The sequence below is a fragment of the Sylvia atricapilla genome, unplaced genomic scaffold (assembly GCF_009819655.1).
Source record: "Sylvia atricapilla isolate bSylAtr1 unplaced genomic scaffold, bSylAtr1.pri scaffold_97_arrow_ctg1, whole genome shotgun sequence".
In the NCBI taxonomy this organism is placed as follows: domain Eukaryota; kingdom Metazoa; phylum Chordata; class Aves; order Passeriformes; family Sylviidae; genus Sylvia; species Sylvia atricapilla.
This window is the reverse complement of record NW_027077178.1, coordinates 39,141-60,112: the sequence shown is the minus strand read 5'-3', so window position 1 is coordinate 60,112 and position 20,972 is coordinate 39,141. Positions and strand designations below refer to the sequence as shown.

Sequence of the window (20,972 nt, the reverse complement as noted above, 5' to 3'; positions counted from 1 at the left end):
TTTGCATTTTAATAACACCAAAGGCAGGAGATGGAGCAAGGTCCAGCTGGTTTACAGCTGGACATGATGAGTCTGACCATACCAGACCAAATTTGGCTGACCTGGCTTGTTCTAGAAGTCCCTGGGGGAACAAAGAACTCAGCCAAGCCCATCCAAGCCCTGGATGCAGACACAGCACTGCCCAGAGATCTGGGTGGGGCAGAGATTCCCAACCAGTTGGCTTTCCAAGCCTGGGAAATTCAAACTCACCCTAAAAGGGAGCTTGGAACAATAAATGGTGGCTGTTGGTCAGAACTCAAGAAGATCCTGTGTCGTGTGTCTGTCTCCAACCCACCAGCCTCCCGTTACACTATATCCATATCTAAATCTGTGTTTCTTTCTATATCTATATCTTTATATCTGAAATAATAATGTGAAATAATGTTGACAATACTGATTTGCCACCTTTGGCTGCTCAGGGATGGAACGCTAAATACCCTCCAGAAAAGCACTGGCCAGGACTCTAATGTCAGTGGTAAACTTTGTGAGGTTGCAGAGAAGGAATAAAGGAGGAAGGGATGAAACTGGCAATTTTTATGGGATTTGATGATACTGTGATGTGGAATGCTTTGTCTGTGACTGTGAAAAATGCAGTGATTAGGACTGCTGGGTTCTTCATGTACCAGACTATCCAGCAGCTGCAGGATTGATTGAACAGACAAAGGGGCAGTTGAAGGAGCAGCTGAAAAAACAAGGAGATGGGAACCTGTCCTGATGGAGAACCCATCCCACAGATGTTCTTCATACCCTTAACAATGGGCCCAGTGTGGAAATGGAAACCCCTGGATGTGCACGGCTGCACCCAGTTTGCAAATACAGCCGTGCACAGTGAGATTTTGACTTCTGGGGAAATTGTTCTGGGTGTGATGGCCCCTGACAGGGCCACCCCGGAGGCTGCAGGGCTGGGCCTTGATGCACTAGAATGAATTATTATAAATCAGAAGCAAATGGCAGTTATCAATACAGGAATAGGAACTCAGATTCCTGCAGGATACTGGAGGTTTCAGAACTGCTTCCTTGAGCTTGGCCTTGAAAAGTGTTGATGTCATGGGGGAAGGAATTGGTGCAGATTGTCAAGAAGAAATCAAAGTAATCCTTTTAAACAACAGTGACCATAGTGGATTATTTAACCGTATGGCATGGCAGCAATTACTGATCTTGCCGTTTTGAAAACAGTTGTGAAAAGAGGAGATGCACAGTGTCACTGTGGTCCCCTGGTTCCACAGGGCCCTGCAGTGTCACAGGCCACCTTTGGTTCTCTGGTGCCCGCAGGGTTTTGCTGGCGGGCAGGGTCAGCACCAAAGAGACAGACACCAACTTAAGGGAGCCCAACACCCACCGCGGGGGGACCCGCCTCCTGCCAAGGCTCTGCCGGCACCGCCACCGGGACCCCCCAAAAACACCTCCCGGGGACCCCCCATGTCCCCTGGAGGGGCATCTGCGCCTCAGCTTTGGAGCCCTGCAAGAGCCAAACATCAAGCTGCCCGGCCCCGACAGAAAAAAGCCCAGGGAACCGTAAATATATTTTCTGTGCGCTCCGAATATCCTTCCCCCCTTCAAAAACCCACCCAGGATATTTGGGGTGAGCTCCCCCTGCCCGGTCACCTGCAGGATACGGGGGGCGAGGGTCCCGGGGCGAAGGAGCTGCACACCCAGAGAGCACTGAAATCACGAAGTGCCGCCTGTAGAGGCATCTGTGCACGGCAGGGACAAGGAACTCTGCAGAGCTGAGATATTCTGGAAACATGTGGTTTTATTGCAAGGGTCGTGCGTAAAGAGGGCTGCTTTCAGCCACCAGCCTCAGCTGAAGTGAAGCCCCAAAGAGAGAGGGAGAGAGACAGGGTGTATGAGGTAAGGGAGGTAAAAAAGCTACGAGGGGTAAAAGAGGCAAGAAGATTGCTGGGATCAGAGCGGTAAGAGAAAGGGAGGTAGAAGCAGCAGAGAAAGAGCGCGGGCAAGAGAAGGGGCGAAGAGGCAAGAGGAAAAAAGAGCGAGAAGAGAAAAGGCGAAGAAGAGGTAAGAGCTTAGAGAGCGAGGACCTTGTTCCAACACATTATATATATATTGTATATATATATATTATATATTATATATTATATATTATATATTATATATTATATATAAATATATATATATAATTTTTTTTTTGCTGAATATTCTAATTTACAGTGACCAACTGGCGCAAGATACTAAATTTACAAACTTTGCGTGCAACCTATGAGAACTACTAAATTACCATCTCATCGTATATTCTAAACTCTAAAGACTACTCTTCTTATCTACTTTTTCCTTGATGCCTTGGCAGGGTGGAGACGGACTGCATTCTTGGGTCCTTTTGTTTTCTATCCTTCAACCTATCTCCAGTTAATCACCGTCCTACTGCCTGCCATGCCGACATCTCAAAGCTGCCCTTCATTTCTATTTCACTCATGTATTTTATATCTCAGACAATCATATCCATAAACCCTTCCTGTCCCATCTTTCCCAACATCTTCCTCTGCCCGCTTCAGCTCCCCCATCCCTCCTCTTCCTCCTTCTCTGTCCCTCCTCCTCCTCCGTCTCTGCGGCCGCGGGCCGGGGGCTCTCGGGTGTGCGGGGCCGGGCCGGGACACGATGGGAAAGGGGTGGGTCACCCCCAAACCGAGCGGAGCTTTGGGGGAACAATGGGAAAGGGGTGGGAGAGGGGGGACAGGGGGCGGTGGGACAGCAGGAATGGAGCTCCCATTGGGGGTCCCCCAGTTAACCCCAAAAGCCCCAAGCCCTGTCCCAGCCCCCCAGTTCCCTCCACACCCCCGGCTGAGTGGCGGCCTCAGCCCAGGACCCGTCATTGTTCGGGGCTCCCTCGAGTGCAGCAAATGGGAAAGTGCCCCCCAGGGTGGATTTTCGGGGTTCTCCCACCATCACGGCTTTAAGGACCCCCAACAGTTGGCCCCCACTTTAACTCCCCTTAAAAGGGCTACACCCCTCCCATTGATTCTGGTACCGGCACCCCAGGGGCGTTTGGGGGTCCCACGAGAGTTTGGGGGTCCCGGGAAGGATTGGGGGTTCCTGGGTGATGCCGATGATGGTGATGAGGACCCCGTGCCAGGTATGCACCTTCTCAAGGGGGCTTGGGGGGGTGTTGGGAGCCCCCATGGGAATTTTGATGTCCTGAGAGGGTTTAGGGGGTTTGTATGGGGGCTTTGTCATCTTGGGGAGTTTTTGGAGGGTCCCAGGGATGTTTTTGGGGTTCCAGGGCAGGTTGGGGCATCACGGAGAAGTTGGAGGTTCTCAGGGGGTATGGGGGGTACCTGGGCAGTGCAGGTGACAGAGCTGGGACCCCGTTCCGGGTCCGAACCTTCTCACTGAGCACGGGCAACATCAGCGTGTTCAGGGAGATCGTGGGGGGCCCGGGGGGTCACCCCAATTCCCAGGGGACCCAAAATACTGAGGGACTCCACTGAATTCTCCTCAACCCTGGATCTGCTGCAGGCAGGGGGACACCAGCATTCGGCCCCTGCCCTCCACTCTCATGGGAGGGCTGTGGAAGAAACCGGGGGGAGCACAGAGAGGTCAAAGTGCAACCCCAAAGCCCTGGAGGAGGGGACATGGGGACAATCCCAGGAATCCCCATGATGGGTTGAGGGGGGACCCAGGAGGATTTTGGGACGGGCTGGTCAGATCATGGGGGGATTTCCAGGAGTTTTGGGACTGGGGAAGAACAGGGTGACCCCCCAGGATGGGTTTGGGGAGAACTGGATTGGAGCTTCCAGATGCTGAATCCGATGAGGAGAATGACCACGATGGCAGCGAGGACGGACACAGCGACCACCAGGGTGAGATTCCCACTGGATTCCGGCTCTGGGAAGCACGGGATGGTGAGGAGGGGCAGGGGAACCCCCATCCCACTGCTGCACATTCCCAAACTCCCAAATTACCACATCGCACATTCCCGGCCTCAGCCCAGGAGAAGATCTCGGGCTCCGGCATTCCGGGATGCTCCACCCGGCACTGGTGCTGCTCCTGCTTCTCCGGCAGTGTCTCGCACCTGGCCCAGGTGTGGAAGGTGCCGTCACTGTTGGGAACGATCCCGGATTTCATCCCCCTTCATCCAGCTGATCCCCAGGGTGCTGGGGTAACATCTGTAACCGTGGTAGGACAACATCGGGATGCCGTGTTCCACTCTCCCGGACACAGGGACATAAGGGGGTCCTGGAATGGGATAACAGTGAGATGCATCAGTGGAATTCTGTGGCTATGGGAAGAGGGTGAGATCTGCCCACGGAATTCCATGGGAATGGGATGGCAGTGAGATCCATCTACAGAATTCCCATCAGGATGGCAGAGCAGCAGGATCCATCCATGCAAGTCCCATGGGAATGGGATGACTGAGATCCATGGAGGGAATTTCCATGGGAATTCCCATGTTCCCACATTTAGCCCTCCCAAATCCCACATTTCCAAATCCCATATTCCCATGGGAAATCTGCCCTCTCCACCTTTACGCTCCAGAGCCTCCCGCCCGTATCTGACACATTTCCGGAGACATTCCAGGCAGGTGTGCCCCAGGGGATTTGTGAATTCCTCAGCCTCGATCTCCTCATGTTCCCAGCGCCTCTTGGTGACCTGGGCAGCGCCTCGGCCACCACGAATCTCCCGGATCCCGGCTGGAAGGAGAGGAATTCCCACCCGCCCGTCAGAGCCGAGCCCATCGGATCCTTGGACGCGCCCGTGGGACAGGAGGTGACAGCCAGAAACCTCCTGCAGTGTGTGTGGAGTCCTGGGCAGGAATTGGACCACGGAGACACAGGGAATTGTGTCACAGCCCACGGAGCCCTGTTCCAGACCTATGGAGCCCTAGAGCCTGTCGGAGACCCACAGAGCCTCATCCCAGCCCCTTGGACCCGCATGGATCCACATCCCAGCGCCCCAGATCCCAGCCCAGCCCCACAGATCCCCCAGGCTCCCCGTGCCGAGCCCCACTCTGGCTGTGCCGCTCCTGCGGCATCTGCAGCTCCCTGGTGGCCCCGTGCCGGTGCCGCTCCTTGTGCCGGCTCTGGCCATCCCAAAATCCCGGCTGGGCTCCGGCCGCCATCCCCGGCGGCTGCGGCTCCGCCCGGCCCCGCTGGCGCTGGCGGCGCTGGAAGGAGATCCCATCCAGGGAGCCCATGGACAGGAACTGGGGGAAGCCCGGGCCGGGCTCCGCCAGCGCCACGGGCAGGGACCGCAGGGAGAGGAGAACTGGGGGCACACGGAGATTTGGGGGCTGGGGAGTCATGGTGAAGGAAAGGGGGGACTGGGAGAGCTGGGAGGGCTGGGAATAGGGTTTGAGTGTTCCAGGATTGAGAAAGGGGGGCTCTGGGGGGTGGAAGAGGCGGGATGGCCGGGAAAGGGGTGCAGGGGTTGTCGGTGCCGGATAAGGGGGTGCAGAGTTGAGCCCATGCCCAGGAACGGAGGGTCGGGGGGATCGCGGCGCCCAGGAAAGGGGCTTTAGGGGCTCCTCGGTGCTCCGGAATGGGTGCCCAAAGAGTCCCGGTGCCGGGGGTCCCCCTCACCTCTCGCCCCCTCCCCTGGTCCCCCAGGAGCGCCCCCAGCCCCAGCGCTGGAGCCATCGCGCGGCTTCCCTGCGGCCCCGCCCACTGCCCAGGCCCCGCCCACTGCCCGGGCCCCGCCATTGGCGACGCCAATAGCGGATCGAGTGTGCGGTGACGTCACCGGTCGCCGGGCAGATCCCGGCGGCGCAGGGCGGGGAAGGCGGGAGCCAAAGTGCCCGAGGGAGCGCGGCGGGAGCGCACGGCGGAATTCCCGGGAATTCCCCGGGATCCCCTCCTGGCATCCCCCGGGACCCTCCTCGGCCGCGCCCTGCGGGACCCCCGGGCCGGGCTGTGCTCAGCTCCCGGCGCCTGCTCTCCGACTCTGCCGGGAACCCGCTGGCTCCGGCCCAAAGCGGGGGAAGCGCCGCCATCCGCGGATCCATTTTTCCCTGCGGCTGCGAGTCCCGCCCCCGGCAGAACGGGACTGGGCGCTGAGACTGTGATCCCTGATTCCCGATCTCCTTCTCTGGCTCCCTCCTGTTCTCTCCCTTTCCTTGGGGTGATCATCAGTCCCAGAGCGGCCGGAGAGCCCCGTGCCCAGCTCGGGTTTCCCAGGAAAGGGAGGCCTGGGAGTGCGGTGCCCCGGGAATGGGGGTCCGGGGCTCCCTGGGGTCACGGAAACAGGGGACCCAGGGGCTGGGAGAGGAGGATCCCCGGGCAATGGGGTGCAGGGGGGTGTCGGTGCAGGATAAGGGGGTGCGGGGGGTCCCGGAGCTGGGGAAGGAGATGTGGGGGCGTCTCGGTGCCAGGGACCATCCCAGGAATGGGGATTCGAGGGGGCGCCAGGGGGGACATGGAGGAGTCACAGGCGCTCCGAGGGAGGAACACGAGCCCCGGGGACACCCCCTCACCTTCTCCCGCAGTGGAGGCCGAGCCCCAGCCCCGGCAGACACAGCCCAAGCCCCCGAGCCCCGGCAGCATCTTGGGGGGGGCGTCCGGCGGCAGCTCCGGGGGCCTGAGGGGCAGGATCCGGGAAAGGGCGGCGGCTGCTGGGGAGGGACCGCGATGGACTGGGACAGTCTGGGATGGACTGGGACACCGGGAGACACACTGGGACCCAGCTGGACCAGAACTGGGGCAACAGGGATCCTAGTGGCAGCAACTGGGATATACTGAGAGTGACTGGGATCATACTGGGGTGACTGGGAGCCACAGGGCCCATGCTGGGAGTGACCTGGGCCCTTCCCATGGGAGGAACTGGAGGAACTGGCCCAGCTGGGGTTCGGGGTTGTTCTGCCCCAGGGCTGGCACCCGCGGAGGCACAGAGCTGAGGGACAGGGGACAGAGCTGAGGGACAGAGGACAGTCAGGGAACACGGCCTGGCCATGGGACGCTGAGCTCCAGCACACTGGGATCTTCTGCCCAGGCTGTTCCCTTGGGCTTCCAGCACTAGCCAATGGAGAACAATCCCCTCCAGAAACTGTTGTTTGCTTTAAGCTTTGCTCTGGAACATTCCCAAGGAGCCACCTGCAGTAGCTGGAGCCCGGCCGGGTGCCCGGGGCCACCAAAGCCACTCGGGCAGTGCCCTCCTGCCGCGGGCAGGGCAGAGAACAGCCAAGGAAAGGCTCGTGCTGGGCTCAGGGCAGGGACAGGGCACTCCCTTGGCACTGCAACGGGCACAACAGAGCCAGCCAGGGGAAAGGATTGGGAATTTTGTCCCATCGAATCCCAGCAGGGATTACTTCTCATTTCACTGCTGTCATTTCGTTGGTCATCAATTCAAATAATTTCTCCATGGAATTCCCATGGCAGTGGGTTGGGGGGAGGCCCATCCATGGAATTCTCACCTGACTAGAATGAGACTGAGATCCAGCCATGAAATTCCATGGGAATTTCTGCATTCCCAAGTCCCCCATTCCAGAACTCCAACATTCCCATAGGAATTCCCCTCCCTCTCCCACTCCCACCCTTGTGCTCCAGAGCCTCCTGACCATATCTGATGTATTTTGGGAGCCCTTCCAAGCAGGTGTGTCCCAGGTAATGCTTCATCTGCTCCACCACGATCCCTTTGGATTCCCAGCACCTCTGGGTGATCCAGGTGGCACCAATGGACACTGAAAGCTCCCGGGTCCCAGCAGGAAGGAGATGAAATCCCACCCATTGCAGCCGTACTGGTGGGATCCATGGATGCTCCATTGGACAGGAGGTCACAGCTGGAAACCACCTGCACCCTGTGGAGACCTGGGAACCAGGAGAGAATAGTCCCATGGATTTGTGTCCCAGCCCCACAGAGCCCCTTGGAGCTGCCTGGATTCCCATTCCAGTGCCACAGATCCCAGCCCAGCCCCTCAGAGTCCTCCACTCCCACAGATCCCAGCCCAGCCCTCAGAGTCCTCCATTCCCACAGATCCCAGCCCAGCCCCTCAGAGTCCTCCATTCCCACAGATCCCAGCCCAGCCCCTCAGAGTCCTCCATTCCCAAAGATCCCAGCCCAGCCCTCAGAGTCCTCCATTCCCAAAGATCCCAGCCCAGCCCTCAGAGTCCTCCATTCCCACAGATCCCAGCCCAGCCCCTCAGAGTCCTCCATTCCCACAGACCCCAGCCCAGTTCCTGGCTCCCCCCAGCCCCCCCTGCTCTGGTTGTACCGGCCCCATCTCCAGGTCATTGTCGGCCACGAGCTGGTTCCACTCCTTGAGCCGGGCCTGGCTATCCCCAAATCCCAGCTCTGGCTATCCCCATATCCCAGCTCTGGCTATCCCAATATCCCACCTCTGGCTATCCCAATGTCTCAGCTCTGGCTATCCCAGTGTCCCAGCTCTGGCTATCCCAATATCCCAGCTCTGGCTATCCCAATATCCCAGCTCTGGCTATGCCAGTGTCTCAGCTCTGGCTATCCCAATGTCTCAGCTCTGGCTATCCCAATATCCCAGCTCTGGCTATCCCAATGTCTCAGCTCTGGCTATCCCAATATCCCGGCTCTGGCTATCCCAGTGTCCCAGCTCTGGCTATCCCAATATCCCAGCTCTGGCTATCCCAATGTCTCAGCTCTGGCTATCCCAATATCCCAGCTCTGGCTATCCCAGTGTCCCAGCTCTGGCTATCCCAATGTCTCAGCTCTGGCTATCCCAATATCCCGGCTCTGGCTATCCCAGTGTCCCAGCTCTGGCTATCCCAATATCCCAGGTCTGGCTATCCCAATGTCTCAGCTCTGGCTATCCCAATATCCCGGCTCTGGCTATCCCAATGTCCCAGCTCTGGCTATCGCAATATCCCAGCTCAGCTCCCACTGCCATCCCCGGTGGCTGCAGATCCATCCAGCCCCACTCGCTGTCCCAGCGCTCACAGGGGGTCCCGTCCATGTCCCCACAATCAGGGACTGGGGGACCCCCGGGCTGGGCTCTGACAGCACCACTTCCAGGTACTGCAGGGAGTGGGGAACTGGGGAGACAAAGATTTGGGGGGGCTGAGGGGACTGAAAGTGAGAGTGTGGGGGTTCAGGGGGACCAGCAGGTGAAGAAAAGAGGGGACATGAAGAGCTGGGAGAGCTGGGAAGGAGGTTCAGGGGCTCAGAGTCAAGGAAAGTGGTGCAGGGAATGGGAGAGGTGGGATGGGGTGTCCAGGGAAACCTGTGCCCAGCAAAGGGGGTGCCAGGGCTCCTCAGTGTGAGGAAAGGAGGGGCTGGGGTTGGGCAATGCAGGAATGGGGTCCCAGGGTGAAGGAAAAGGCTCTAGGGGCTGGGAGAGGTGGGGTGACCATGAAAAGGGTGAGTTGGTGTTGGATAAGGGGGTGCAGGGGGGTGCAGGGGGGGTCTCAGTGCTGGGCAAAGGGGTAAAAGGACACCTCAGTTCTCAGGAATGGGGTGTCAGGGGGGTCTCAGGGTCAGGGAAATGAGGGGCAGGGACTTGGAGAGGTAGAAGGGAGTTCCAGAGGGTCCTTGAGCCCAGGAAAAGGGAGTCCAGGGTTTCCCAAAACAGCACGGTAACAGGGTGGGATATTCAGAATGTTCAGGAAGGGGCAGTTCAGGGGTCTCTGGTTTTGCAGAAAGGTGGGGCTGGGGGCTGGGAAAGGCAGGAATGGGGGTCCAAGGTGTTCCAGGGTGTCCCAGGGTCAAGCACATGGGAAGTCTGGAGGCTGGGAGACATGGGATGGCTGAAAAAAGGGGAGCAGGGGTCTCATGGAACCAAGTGTCCACTGTTTGACGGTGCAGCCTTAGGGAGTGGTGGAGATCATTGTGTCACAATGGAATATCCTGAAACCAAGGACCCATTGGGACAAACCCGGGCTTTATGAAACCAAGGACACCACTGGGATTCAACTGAACCTCAAGGAAGCCAGGGCCAATTGTCAACACATCAGGTTCTCAGGAAACCAAGGAGAACATTGTGACCCAGTGGAATCTCATGGATCCAAGGCTCTACTTGGATCAGGTGGGGCCTCATGGAACCCGTGTGCCACTGGGGCACTGCCAGGTCTCCACTGGGGCAAGCAAGGTTCCACTGTGCCAAGGAAAGGCCTCATGGCAGCCAGGAGAGCACTGTGGGGCAATGGATTCTGAGGGAACCAAGGCCCCCCTTGTGACAAAGCGCGGCGTCATGGAAACGCGGTGTCACTGGGACATCTCCAGCCTTGGAGGAAGCCAGTGTCCATTGTGAGCCAGCACAGCCTCATGAATCACAGGTGAGCACAGTGACACCGTGGAATCTCATTGTAAACACAGGGGGGCCTCATGGCAGCCAGGAGAGCACTGTGGGGCAAGGGATTGTCATGGAACCAAGTCTGAATTGTTACAGAGAGGGCCCTCCTGGAATCCAGGAGACCGTGGGAGCGCCGGGGAATCTCATGGAAACAAATGTCCTGTGTTTGACACTGGGGCCTCCTAGAGCACAGGAGACTGTTGTGACACAATGGGAACAGAGCAGGCTGTGACATCACAGTGTGGCTCTATGACATCACAGAGCAGGTTGTGACATCAGAGGGTGGATTGTGACCTCACAGAGCAGTCTGTGACATCACAGTGTGGCTGTATGACATCGCAGAGTGGACTGTCACATCATAGTGTGGCTGCATAACATCACAGAGCAGTCTGTGACATCACAGAGCAGGCTGTGACACCAGCAAGTGCGCTGTGAGGTCACAGTGCAGGCGCTGCCATCATAGACAGAAGCTCTGTTACATCAGAGAGCAGCTCTGTGACGTCTCAGAGAAGGCTGTGTGACCTCACAGAGTCGGTTGTGACACCACAGTGCTGACTGTGACATCACAGTGAAGGCTATGACACCACAGAGCTGGCTGTGACATCACAGTGTAGTTGTAAGATGTCTGAAAGAGGCCTGTGAGGTCACAGACTGTGCTGTGACATTACAAGGTGGCACAATGACACCAGAGAGGGCTGGGTGACATCACAGGAAGTGTGTGTGACATCACGGGGCTGTGTGAGGTCATTGGGGAGGTCACTCCACCCCGGCCCCCCCTCACAGTTCCCCCAGAGATGTCCAGCACTGCTCGTGCACAGCGGGGTCCCCTGTCCCCCCGGGTCCCCCCAGCCCTGGTGCCACAGCCTCCCCCAGAGGATGTTCCAGGAGATCAACCCCAGAGCCTGACACGGGGCCGTGGGGGCCGGGACAGGGGGACAGGGACCCCCCGGCAGCGTCCCCGTGTCCCCCAGGGCCAGAGCCTGGGCCAGGGCTCCTTCGCCCTGTTACCAACGAGGGGCTGAGAGCGCTTCAAAAATCCCCAGCAAGGGATCAGCAAAATCCAGATTTAATATTAAGTGACAGCACCACCAAGTTCCTCGGCAAGAGTCACTCTCCTCCTGACTGGGCACTTCAGGCACAGCAAGGAAACAAAGCAACACCACCAGCAAACCAAATCCAGGCAACGAAACCAGAAATGAACCGAGAACTGTCCCTGTGTGTGTGTGTGAGTGACAAAATGACAGTGAGGGCAAAGATAAAAGGAATCCTTAACACTTAACAGTATTTAACTTAGCTTATAACTTGTATTGAACAGAACAACTTGGCAAAAAAAAAAAAAAAAAAAAACAAAAAAAAAACAGAGCCAGCGCCAGGGGCCTGTGAGAAATTCCCCTGCAGGGCAGGGAAATGCTCCCTGGGGATGCTTTGGCATCTCCCCAGCGGGCCAAGGGCTGAGCCTCGAGGAGTGGGGGCTCGGCCCCGGCTCCGTCGTTGTTCGGGGATCCCCCGAGGGCAGCAAACGGGAGAGTTCCCGGCTGGCAGAGGCCCCACTCGCAGGGAGGGCGCTGGCCCAGGAGAGCTCCAGGGGCTCCTTTTGGAGCGCGGTTTGTAGGGCCCCAAGAGAGGGGCTTCAGTCCCAGCAATGTTTCATCCTGGCCGCACTTGGGATACACAGCCTTCTTTGGAAGGGTGAGAACAGCGATGTTGTGCCGCTGAGGCAACAAAAACACTTCCCAGGGCTGCTCCTAAAGAACCCAGGACCTGGCTGGGCAGCAGCAGTGTGGGAGCAGACAGTGTTTGTGCTGAGCTGCAGAGGAGCTGAGCCCAGGGGCTGCTGGCCAGGGCCGAGGCAGAAGGAGCATTTCCCAGCTCACAGAGTGGCCTGGGAAGGTGTGGGGGGGATAATTCAGCCCCTCAGTGTGGTCCCAGCTGCTGCCAGTATTTCCATGTCTGTGCTCCAAGTGCTGCTCCCAGCCCTGAGCCGTAGGGATGGGAATGTCCCGCTCCCTTCCCGGGGCAGGGTCACACCTGAGCCAGGTGTGCAGGGCAGGACCTTGCCCTGAGCCCAAGCCCTGTCCCACCTGCAGGATCTGCTGCCCCTGGGCCTCTTCCTCCTGTGGCCCCCAGCCCAGCTTGGTGCTGAACAAAGGGGCTGGGCTGGGGCCATCCCCCGGCGGGGGCTGTGCATCCCCTCTGCCCCCTCCCCAAATTCCCTCCCGGGGCAGCAGGAGCTGGGGCAGGAGCCCTGTGGGGAGGGAAAAGGGGGTGACACCGTGATGGGGAGGTCACACACGCTCTGGGGGGGACACACACAGCCCCTGGGGACTCTGTTTCACCTTCTCCTGCAGCACCAGGAGGATGAACCCAAACATGGAGCCCCAAAACACTGGCAGCATCTTGGGGGTTGTGGTCTGCAGGCAGATTTGGGGGTCTGGGGGGATCACAAGTGCCCCAAAACCTCCTCCCAGCCCCACAGCCACTCCCAGACCCCTCAAACCACCCAACAGCTTCTGGCCAGGATCTGGACCCCAACCACCCGCTGCAACATAAATAGCCCCAAAAATCCACAAAACCCCTTTACATCTCGCCCAAGACCCACCCAAACTGACAGGATCTGAGTCTGGAGGGTCCTGCATGGCACACACTCCAAGGCTCTGCAATTCCAGTTCCCAGACAGGAGAAGATCTATCTTGCTGCCCTGGAAGGCAAAGCTCTGGAGAAGGGGCCCAAAGCCAAGGGCAGCAAGATCCTACAGGGACATTTCACTGCCAGCCCCCAGAACTTGAGCCACGCTTGTTGGAGCTCCTGCACTGGGAATTCAGTCAGGGCAGGGCCTTTGGTGGGAGCTGCCCTGGCTCAAGGGAGACAATGAGAGACAAACAGAGCAGGCAGAGAGAGGCACGAGGGAAAGGAGGACATAAACACAATCAGCTGAGAGGGTGACACTCTGAAAACAGAACTGCAACTGGCTGGAAAGGAATGGGACAGGAATCAAGAATTTTTCAAGTATTATTTACTATCAAACCACATCCCATCCACCCAGCACCACAGAATCCCCATCCCACCGCTCCAAATTTGGATCTCACTTCTCCCAAGCTCCTTCCAATCCCAGCTCACCCTGGAGGATGTGGAAATGATTAAGTTTGGTGTGGGATTGAGTTGATCTGAGGTGGGAAGAGGCCACTTTCAGGTGGGATTGAGATGTATTGGGATAAGATTTGACTTCTCAGTGGGACTGGAGTGGTTTTGAGGTCACAGATCGATCCCTCTTTGTTTTGGAGTGCAAAGCCATGGAGAAGAGAACAAGGTTAATGCCAAACCAAAAGCATAACCAGGAACATGACTTCCCAAAACGGAACATGAGTATTGTGGGTCACGAGGGCTTTGCCCAACGTGGCTCCTCCAGTGGGGACTGGAGCTGGAGCAGAGAATGAAACTCCTCCTGCACTGGGGGCACTTGCAGGGCTTTCCTGATGGTGCCTCTGTTGGTGTCTGGCTAAGTCAGAGCTCCTGAAGAAGCTCTTCCCACACTGGGGACGCTCCTGGGGCCTCTCCCTGGTGTGGATGTGCTGGTGCTGGATCAGGTTGGAGTTGTGTCTGAAGCCCTTCCCGCAGTTGGGGCAGCGGAAGGGCCTCTCCTCTGAGTGTGTCTGCTGATGTTCAAGGAGGCGGGTGCTGGTCAGAAACCCCTTCCCACACTGGGAACACTCGTAGGGCCGTTCCCCAGTGTGGACCTTTTGGTGCAAGCTCAGGCTGGCTCTGTGCCTGAAGTCCTTCCCACACTCCCCACACTTGTACGGCCTTTCCCCAGTGTGGATCCTCTGGTGGTAGATCAGGTAGGAGCTCCGGCTGAAGCTTTTCCCACATTCCCCACACTCGTAGGGCCGTTCTCCTGTGTGGCTCCTCTGGTGATAGATAAGGTCACATGGCGATCTGAAGCTCTTCCCACACTCCAGGCACTTGTGGGGCTTCTCCCCATCACGAGGCTCCTCATGGAGCACCTGCTCTGAGCTCTGGCTCCATCTCCGGCCGCCTTCCCGGCCCACGCTGGCCCTTTCCCCCTCACATCCTCGCCATGGGCCTTTGCAGCCCCTCCTCCTCAGGGATCTCCGGCCCTTCTCCTCCCCGGTGCATTCCTGCGCCGTGGAGCCGCTCCAAACGGCCTCTCCCACGAGCTCCTGCCGCGGGGATTTGTCCTCCCTGCTCTCCATGCTCGGCTCCTTGTCTGGGGCAGGAAGGACAAGGACAGGATGGGATTTGCCTCCGGGCCTCAGGGAAGGGGAAGGAGATCCCCGGTGTGCTCGGTGCCCGCCCTCCCCAGGCTGATGGGGGTCCCAGGAACCCGAAAAGGGACCCCTCTTCTGTCTGCCACCTACGGATACTGGGAGTGACTGGGTTCCTACTGGGAGTGACGGGGCTCATACTGGGAGTGACCGGGCGCGTACTGGGAGCAGCCACTGCCGGCACCGGGACCCCCGAACCCCTTTCCCGCCCATCCCGCCCCTCCAGCCCCCAACGGGGTCCCGGCAATCCCAGGGCTCTCCCCCTCTCGGGGTCCCGCCTTGCGACTCTGGGGCTCTCCTCTCTCTGGGGTCCCGCTCAGGGAAGCCGCGGCTCTCCCGGGCTCCCCAAACCCAGTGTCCACCAGGTTTAGCCTAAATTCACCCAAATGGACCAAAAATCTCCAGGACCAAGACCGGGATCAGCACCGGAACCCGCAGCAACGCCAGGACTGAGACCGACACCAGAACCGAGACCGGCCCTGCTCAGGCACCGGCGCTGGGACCGAGGTAGAGACCAAAACCGGCACCAGATCCCAGTCCATAGGGTCCTAATTTATAGGATACCAGTCCATAGGACTCCAGTCCTGGTTATCCCAGTCCATAGGTTCCCAGTTGTCACCATCCGCTAACGCGAACACTGGAACCGTGATGGTTCGTTAACCGATCTCAGAGGGCCAAAAAGAACACAGAGGGGATTTCAGCATTCATCAAAACAAACGCACTTTTATTAGTGCTGTGATAATGTGATGTATAAATTCGTGTATAAAATATTGTATCAAAAGTTTGGACTATTAAAAGCTACTCGAGGGCGTCTCTGAGATTCCAAAGCCGATGTATTTGTGCTCAGAGGTTGGATGGTACCTTTGCTGCTGTCACTCTGTCCACCCAGTATTTGAGCAATGCTGTCCAATTTTATTGTGGCCTTTCTATGTGATTTTGAAAAAATTTGGTAAAGAAATTCTTTTATTTCGAATTGGGCTTCTAATCATTTATAACAGGGCCAGCAGCAAATGCGATAGAGGGATTTGAAGGGGAACAAAGGATAGCGAGAAAAGAGAAAGAGAGGGTGGGTATAGCTACCAACGGAGAGGTGAAATCCTCGTGGTCTGGCCAATAGATCCACCTTCGCCTGTAGGGAGATCTCAAAGCCTTTGGTCAACTCAGGGCTCTTTACAGTCCTTTCCAAAGGGACAGACAGTCAGCCAGAAGGTGGGGAGATGGTTACAGCGTGTTCTTTTTGAGAGAACAGGTCAGTTCACCGTGACTTGCCCATTGTTCCTGCTCAGGGGCTGAGGTTCCCATAGAAATGAGTGCCAAGTTTTCCCACTGAACACACCTGCAGGCAATACTTGGCAAAGGTCCCACCTCAGCCAGGCCAGAACACCTGCATTGGGGTTTTAGAGCCCTTTTTAGGGGTTTCAGTCTCTGTCCTTGATGATGGCCGTGAGGCAGATGAGGGATCTTTGGACTGTCTCATAGAGGCACTTGCAGGGCTTCCTTTACTGGTGCCTCTGTTGGTGTTTGGTCAAGTAAGAGCTCCTGGTGAAGCTCTTCCCACACTGGGGACACTCGTGGGGCCTCTCTCCGGTGTGGATGCGCTGGTGCTGGATGAAGTGTTTGTTCTGCTTGAAGCCCTTCCCACACTCAGGGCAGTGGAAGGGCCTCTCCTCTGAGTGTGTCTGCTGGTGTTCAAGGAACTGGGTGCTGGTCAGAAACCCCTTCTCACACTGGGAACACTCGTAGGGCCTCTCCCCAGTGTGGATCTTTTGGTGCAAGCTCAGGCTGGATCTCTGCCTGAAGCTCTTCCCACACTCCCCACACTTGTACGGCCTTTCCCCAGTGTGGATCCTCTGGTGCTGGATCAGGGTGGCTCTGTCTCTGAAGCTCTTCCCACAATCCCCACACTTGAACGGCCTTTCCCCAGTGTGGATCCTCTGGTGCTGGATCAGGCTGGCTCTGTGCCTGAAGCTCTTCCCACACTCCCCACACTCGTGTGGCCGTTCCCCAGTGTGGATGTTCTCGTGCTGGAAAAGGCTGGCTCTCTGGCTGAAGCTCTTCCCATACTCCCCACACTCGTAGGGTTGTTCTCCTGCATGGGTCCTCTGGTGGCTCTTGAGGTATGAGCTCCCCTTGAAGCCCTTCCCGCAGTCAGGGCAGCGGAAGAGCCTTTTTTTTGAATGAATCTGCTGATGCAAAAGGAGCTGATGGCTGACCCGAAACCCCTTACCACACTGGGAACACTTGTAGGGTCGTTCCCCAGTGTGGACCTTTTGGTGGAAGCTCAGGCCGGCTCTCTGCCTGAAACTCTTCCCACATTCCCCGCACTTGTACGGCCTTTTTCCGGTGTGGATGTTCTGGTGCTGGATCAGGGTGGCTTTCTCTCTGAAGCTCTTCCCACATTCCGCACACTCATAGGGCCGTTCTCCTGTGTGGATCTTTTCGTGGTTGATCAGACCAGCGCTCCAGCAGAAGCTCATCCCACATTCCCCACACTTGTAGGGTCGTTCCCCAGTGTGGACTCTCTGGTGCTGGATCAGGTTGGACTTCCAGCTGAAGCTCTTCCCACATTCCCCACACTCGTAGGGCCGTTCTCCTGTGTGGATCCTCTGGTGTTGGATCAGGCACATTCTCCGTCTGAAGCCCTTCCCACATTCCTCACACTCATGGTGCCTCTCCCCGGTGTGGGTCCTCTGGTGCCTGTTGAGCAGTGAGCTGCCCTTGAAGCCCTTCCCGCAGTTGGGGCAGTGGAAGGGCCTCTCCTCTGAGTGAGTCTGCTGATGTTCAAGGAGGCGGGTGCTGGTCAGAAACCCCTTCCCACACTGGGAACACTCGTAGGGCCTCTCCCCAGTGTGGACCTTTTGGTGCAAGCTCAGGCTGGCTCTGTGCCTGAAGTCCTTCCCACACTCCCCACACTTGTACGGCCTTTCCCCAGTGTGGATCCTCTGGTGGATGATCAGGTAGGAGCTCCGGCTGAAACTTTTCCCACATTCCCCACACTCGTAGGGCCGTTCTCCTGTGTGGCTCCTCTGGTGATAGATAAGGTCACATGGCGATCTGAAGCTCTTCCCACACTCCAGGCACTTGTGGGCCTTCTCCCCATCACGAGGCTCCTCATGGACCACCCGCTCTGAGCTCTGGCTCCATCTCCAGCCGCCTTCCCGGCCCACGCTGGCCCTTTCCCCCTCACATTCTCGCCATGGGCCTTTGCAGCCCCTCCTCCTCAGGGATCTCCGGCCCTTCTCCTCCCCGGTGCATTCCTGCGCCGTGGAGCCGCTCCAAACGGCCTCTCCCACGAGCTCCTGCCGCGGGGATTTGTCCTCCCTGCTCTCCATGCTCGGCTCCTTGTCTGGGGCAGGAAGGACAAGGACAGGATGGGATTTGCCTCCGGGCCTCAGGGAAGGGGAAGGAGATCCCCGGTGTGCTCGGTGCCCGCCCTCCCCAGGCTGCCGGGAGTCCCAGGGACCCGAAAAGGGACCCCTCTTCTGTCTGCCACCTACGGATACTGGGAGTGACTGGGTTCCTACTGGGAGTGACCGGGCTCCTACTGGGAGTGACTGGGCTCCTACTGGGAGTGACTGGGCTCCTGCTGGGAGTGACGGGGCTCATACTGGGAGTGACCGGGGCCGTACTGGGAGTGACCGGGCTCGTACTGGGAGTGACCGGGTGCGTACTGGGAGCAGCCACTTCCAGCACCGGGACCCCCGAACCCCTTTTCCGCCCATCCCGCCCCTCCAGCCCCCAACGGGGTCCCGGCAATCCCAGGGCTCTCCCCCTCTCGGGGTCCCGCCTTGCGGCTCTGGGGCTCTCCTCTCTCTGGGGTCCCGCTCAGGGAAGCCGCGGCTCTCCCGGGCTCCCCAAACCCGGTGTCCCCCCGGCCCCGCCGCTCCCCACGTGGCCCCGGCAGAGCTTGGAGCGCCCGGCCCGGGAAGCCCAACCCCCACCCAGGGGGGACCCGCATCCCCCCGCCCCCCGACGGGGCTCTGCCGACACCGGGACACCCCAAAAACACCTCCCGGGGACCCCCGATGTCCCCCCGAGGGGCAGCTGCGGCTCGGCTTTGGAGCCCCGCGAACTCCAAACATCCCCCCCAAAAAACCCCAGACGCAGGGACCCCCCGGGATATTCGGGGCGAGCTCCCCCTCCCCGGGCACCTGCGGGATGGGGGCGATGCTCCCGCCGGTGCCGCCGCTTCAGGGAGCGCTGGAGCCGCCGCTCCCTCCGCTCGTCTTCTCCTCCCGCTCCTGCGGCCGCTGCGCCTCTTCCTCCCTCCTCCTCCTCCTCCGCCGGCCCCGCCCCCGGACTGGGAGGGCGGGGCCAAGGGAAGGGAGGGGACTGTGAGGGGAAAGGGGCGGGGCCAAGGGAAGGGCGGGGACTGTGAGGGGAAAGGGGCGGGGTCAGGCACCGGGCGGGAATCCTGAGGGGGAATGGGCGTGGCCAAGGGGACGCCGGCTCCCAAACAAACCCGGTGTGGTCTAAAATCATTCAAACTGGCATGAAATTGCCTAAGGAGACCTAAAATCCACCCTAACACCGATCAGGTTTGGTCTCAAATTACCCTAACAGGCCTGCAATCCTCACAAAGTGGCCTAAAATCACCCAAAGGGCACTAAAACCCATCCTACAGCCAAATGGTTTGGCCTAAAATCAACTTATTGCGGATAAAATCATCCAAAGGGGTCTAAAACCAACCAATGCGGCGTAAAATTGCCGTTACTGGTTTAAACCCGCACAAACTGGCATATTATCCCCTTAAAACTCCTAAAAAGGCTGTAAAATAAACGCTGAAAATTCCTGGTTTTGCATAAATCAATGAAACATACCTGAAGTCTATGATAAAGCCTACCAGATTTGGCCTAAAATCATCCAAAGGGGCTTAAAATCCACCCTAAGCTCACCTAGTTTGGCTGAATATTACCCCAACCCGCCTAAAATCCCCGGGACCAGGACTGAGACCAAGATCAGCACCAGAACCGGCACCAGCACCAAGACTGAGAGCAACACCGGATCCGAGAGTGGCACCAAGAGCTTCAGTGCTCCAGTACCAGTACCAAGACCAAGGCTGGGACCAGAACCAACAACCGAACTGACACCAGCACCACATATGCACTGTGACCGGGTCCGAGACCGGGACTGAAACCAGCACCAGAACTGGCACTGAGACCAAGACTGAGACCAAGTCCAGCACCGGAACCAGCACCGAGACTGGCACCACCCAGGGACTGGGACTGAGAACAAGATTGGCACTGGGAGCACTCCGGGACCAGAGTGGCACTTGGACCAGCACCGCTCCAAGACTGAGAATGAGACCGGGACTGAGACCAGAACTGGCACCGAAACTGACAGCTTTGGAGTGTGTGCCATGCAGGACTGTCCAGACTGGGATCCTATAGACTGGGATCACATGGACTGGGATCCTACAGCCTGCGCCTGCACAGACCGGGACCATCTGGATCAGGAGCATCCAACCTGGGATCATGTAGACTGGAACCTTGCAGAGTGGGATTGCACCGACTGGGATTGTACAGACTGGGATCACAGGGACTGTGATTGTACAGACTGGGATTGTACAGACTGGGATCACAGGGACTGGGACTGTACTGACTGGGATTGTACAGACTGGGATCACATGGACTGGGATTGCACCGACTGGGATTGTACAGACTGGGATCACAGGGACTGGGATTGTACAGACTGGGATTATACAGACTGGGATCACAGGGACTGGGATTGCACCGACTGGGATTGTACAGACTGGGATCACAGGGACTGCGATTGTACAGACTGGGATTGCACAGACTGGGATTGTACAGACTGGGATCACAGGGACTGCGATTGTACAGACTGGGATTGTACAGACTGGGATTGTACAGACTGGGATCACAGGGACTGGGATTGCACTGACTGGGATTGTACAGAGTGGGATCACATGGACTGGGATTGCACCGACTGGGATTGTACAGACTGTGATCACATGGACTGGGATTTGACAGGCTGGGACCATCAGGATCAGAAGCATCCAGACTGGGATCATACAAACTGGTATCCTATGGACCGGAATGGCTGCAGTAGAGCAACGCAAACCAAGGTGGTCCCGCCCGGCCCAGGGGTCCCTCCCAATCTCTCCCAGTGCCTTCCATCCCCGATATTCCCTTACAGTCCCGTCCAGGGCTGCGGCCAAAACTCCCCGAAGCGAACGCGGCGGTCCCGGAGCGATTCCGAGTCCGGTCCCCGTCCCTGTTCCGGGCTTGGTCTCAGTCTCAGAGCGGTGCCGGTGGGGTTTTTGGTCCCGGAGTGCTCCCAGTGCCCATCCCAGTCTCGGTCCCCGTCCCGGAGGGTTGCCAGTCTCGGTGCTCGTTCCGGTGCCGGTCTCAGTCTCGATCCTGGAGTGCTCCCGGTCTCCGTTCTGGCTGCACTCCTGGAGCAGTCCCGTGCCGGACCCAGTG

At 58.1% G+C, this 20,972-nt stretch overlaps 3 protein-coding genes across 3 annotated transcripts; all 3 read right to left on the bottom strand.

Annotated features, from left to right (window-relative positions):
• Positions 1 to 3,620: 3,620 nt before the first annotated feature.
• Positions 3,621 to 5,983, bottom strand: LOC136375158 (class I histocompatibility antigen, F10 alpha chain-like). The gene is given in 8 exon segments (XM_066340518.1): positions 3,621 to 3,877; positions 3,976 to 4,111; positions 4,113 to 4,230; positions 4,518 to 4,655; positions 4,658 to 4,706; positions 4,708 to 4,798; positions 4,992 to 5,259; positions 5,890 to 5,983. Coding segments are annotated over 8 exon segments (1,071 nt in total). The 3' UTR covers positions 3,621 to 3,700.
• Positions 5,984 to 13,554: 7,571 nt separating this feature from the next.
• Positions 13,555 to 14,558, bottom strand: LOC136375157 (zinc finger protein 3-like). The gene has a single exon (XM_066340516.1). It carries the CDS (start codon positions 14,455 to 14,457, stop codon positions 13,555 to 13,557), a length of 903 nt encoding a protein of 300 aa, XP_066196613.1. The 5' UTR covers positions 14,458 to 14,558.
• Positions 14,559 to 15,747: 1,189 nt separating this feature from the next.
• Positions 15,748 to 17,861, bottom strand: LOC136375159 (zinc finger protein 420-like). The gene has a single exon (XM_066340519.1). It carries the CDS (start codon positions 17,859 to 17,861, stop codon positions 16,029 to 16,031), a length of 1,833 nt encoding a protein of 610 aa, XP_066196616.1. The 3' UTR covers positions 15,748 to 16,028.
• Between the last annotated feature and the right edge of the window lie 3,111 nt (positions 17,862 to 20,972).

Bases quoted from the DNA above. Each gene is read 5' to 3' on its own strand.
- LOC136375157 (XM_066340516.1), bottom strand. From the start codon at position 14,457: ATGGAGAGCAGGGAGGACAAATCCCCGCGGCAGGAGCTCGTGGGAGAG.
- LOC136375159 (XM_066340519.1), bottom strand. From the start codon at position 17,861: ATGGAGAGCAGGGAGGACAAATCCCCGCGGCAGGAGCTCGTGGGAGAG.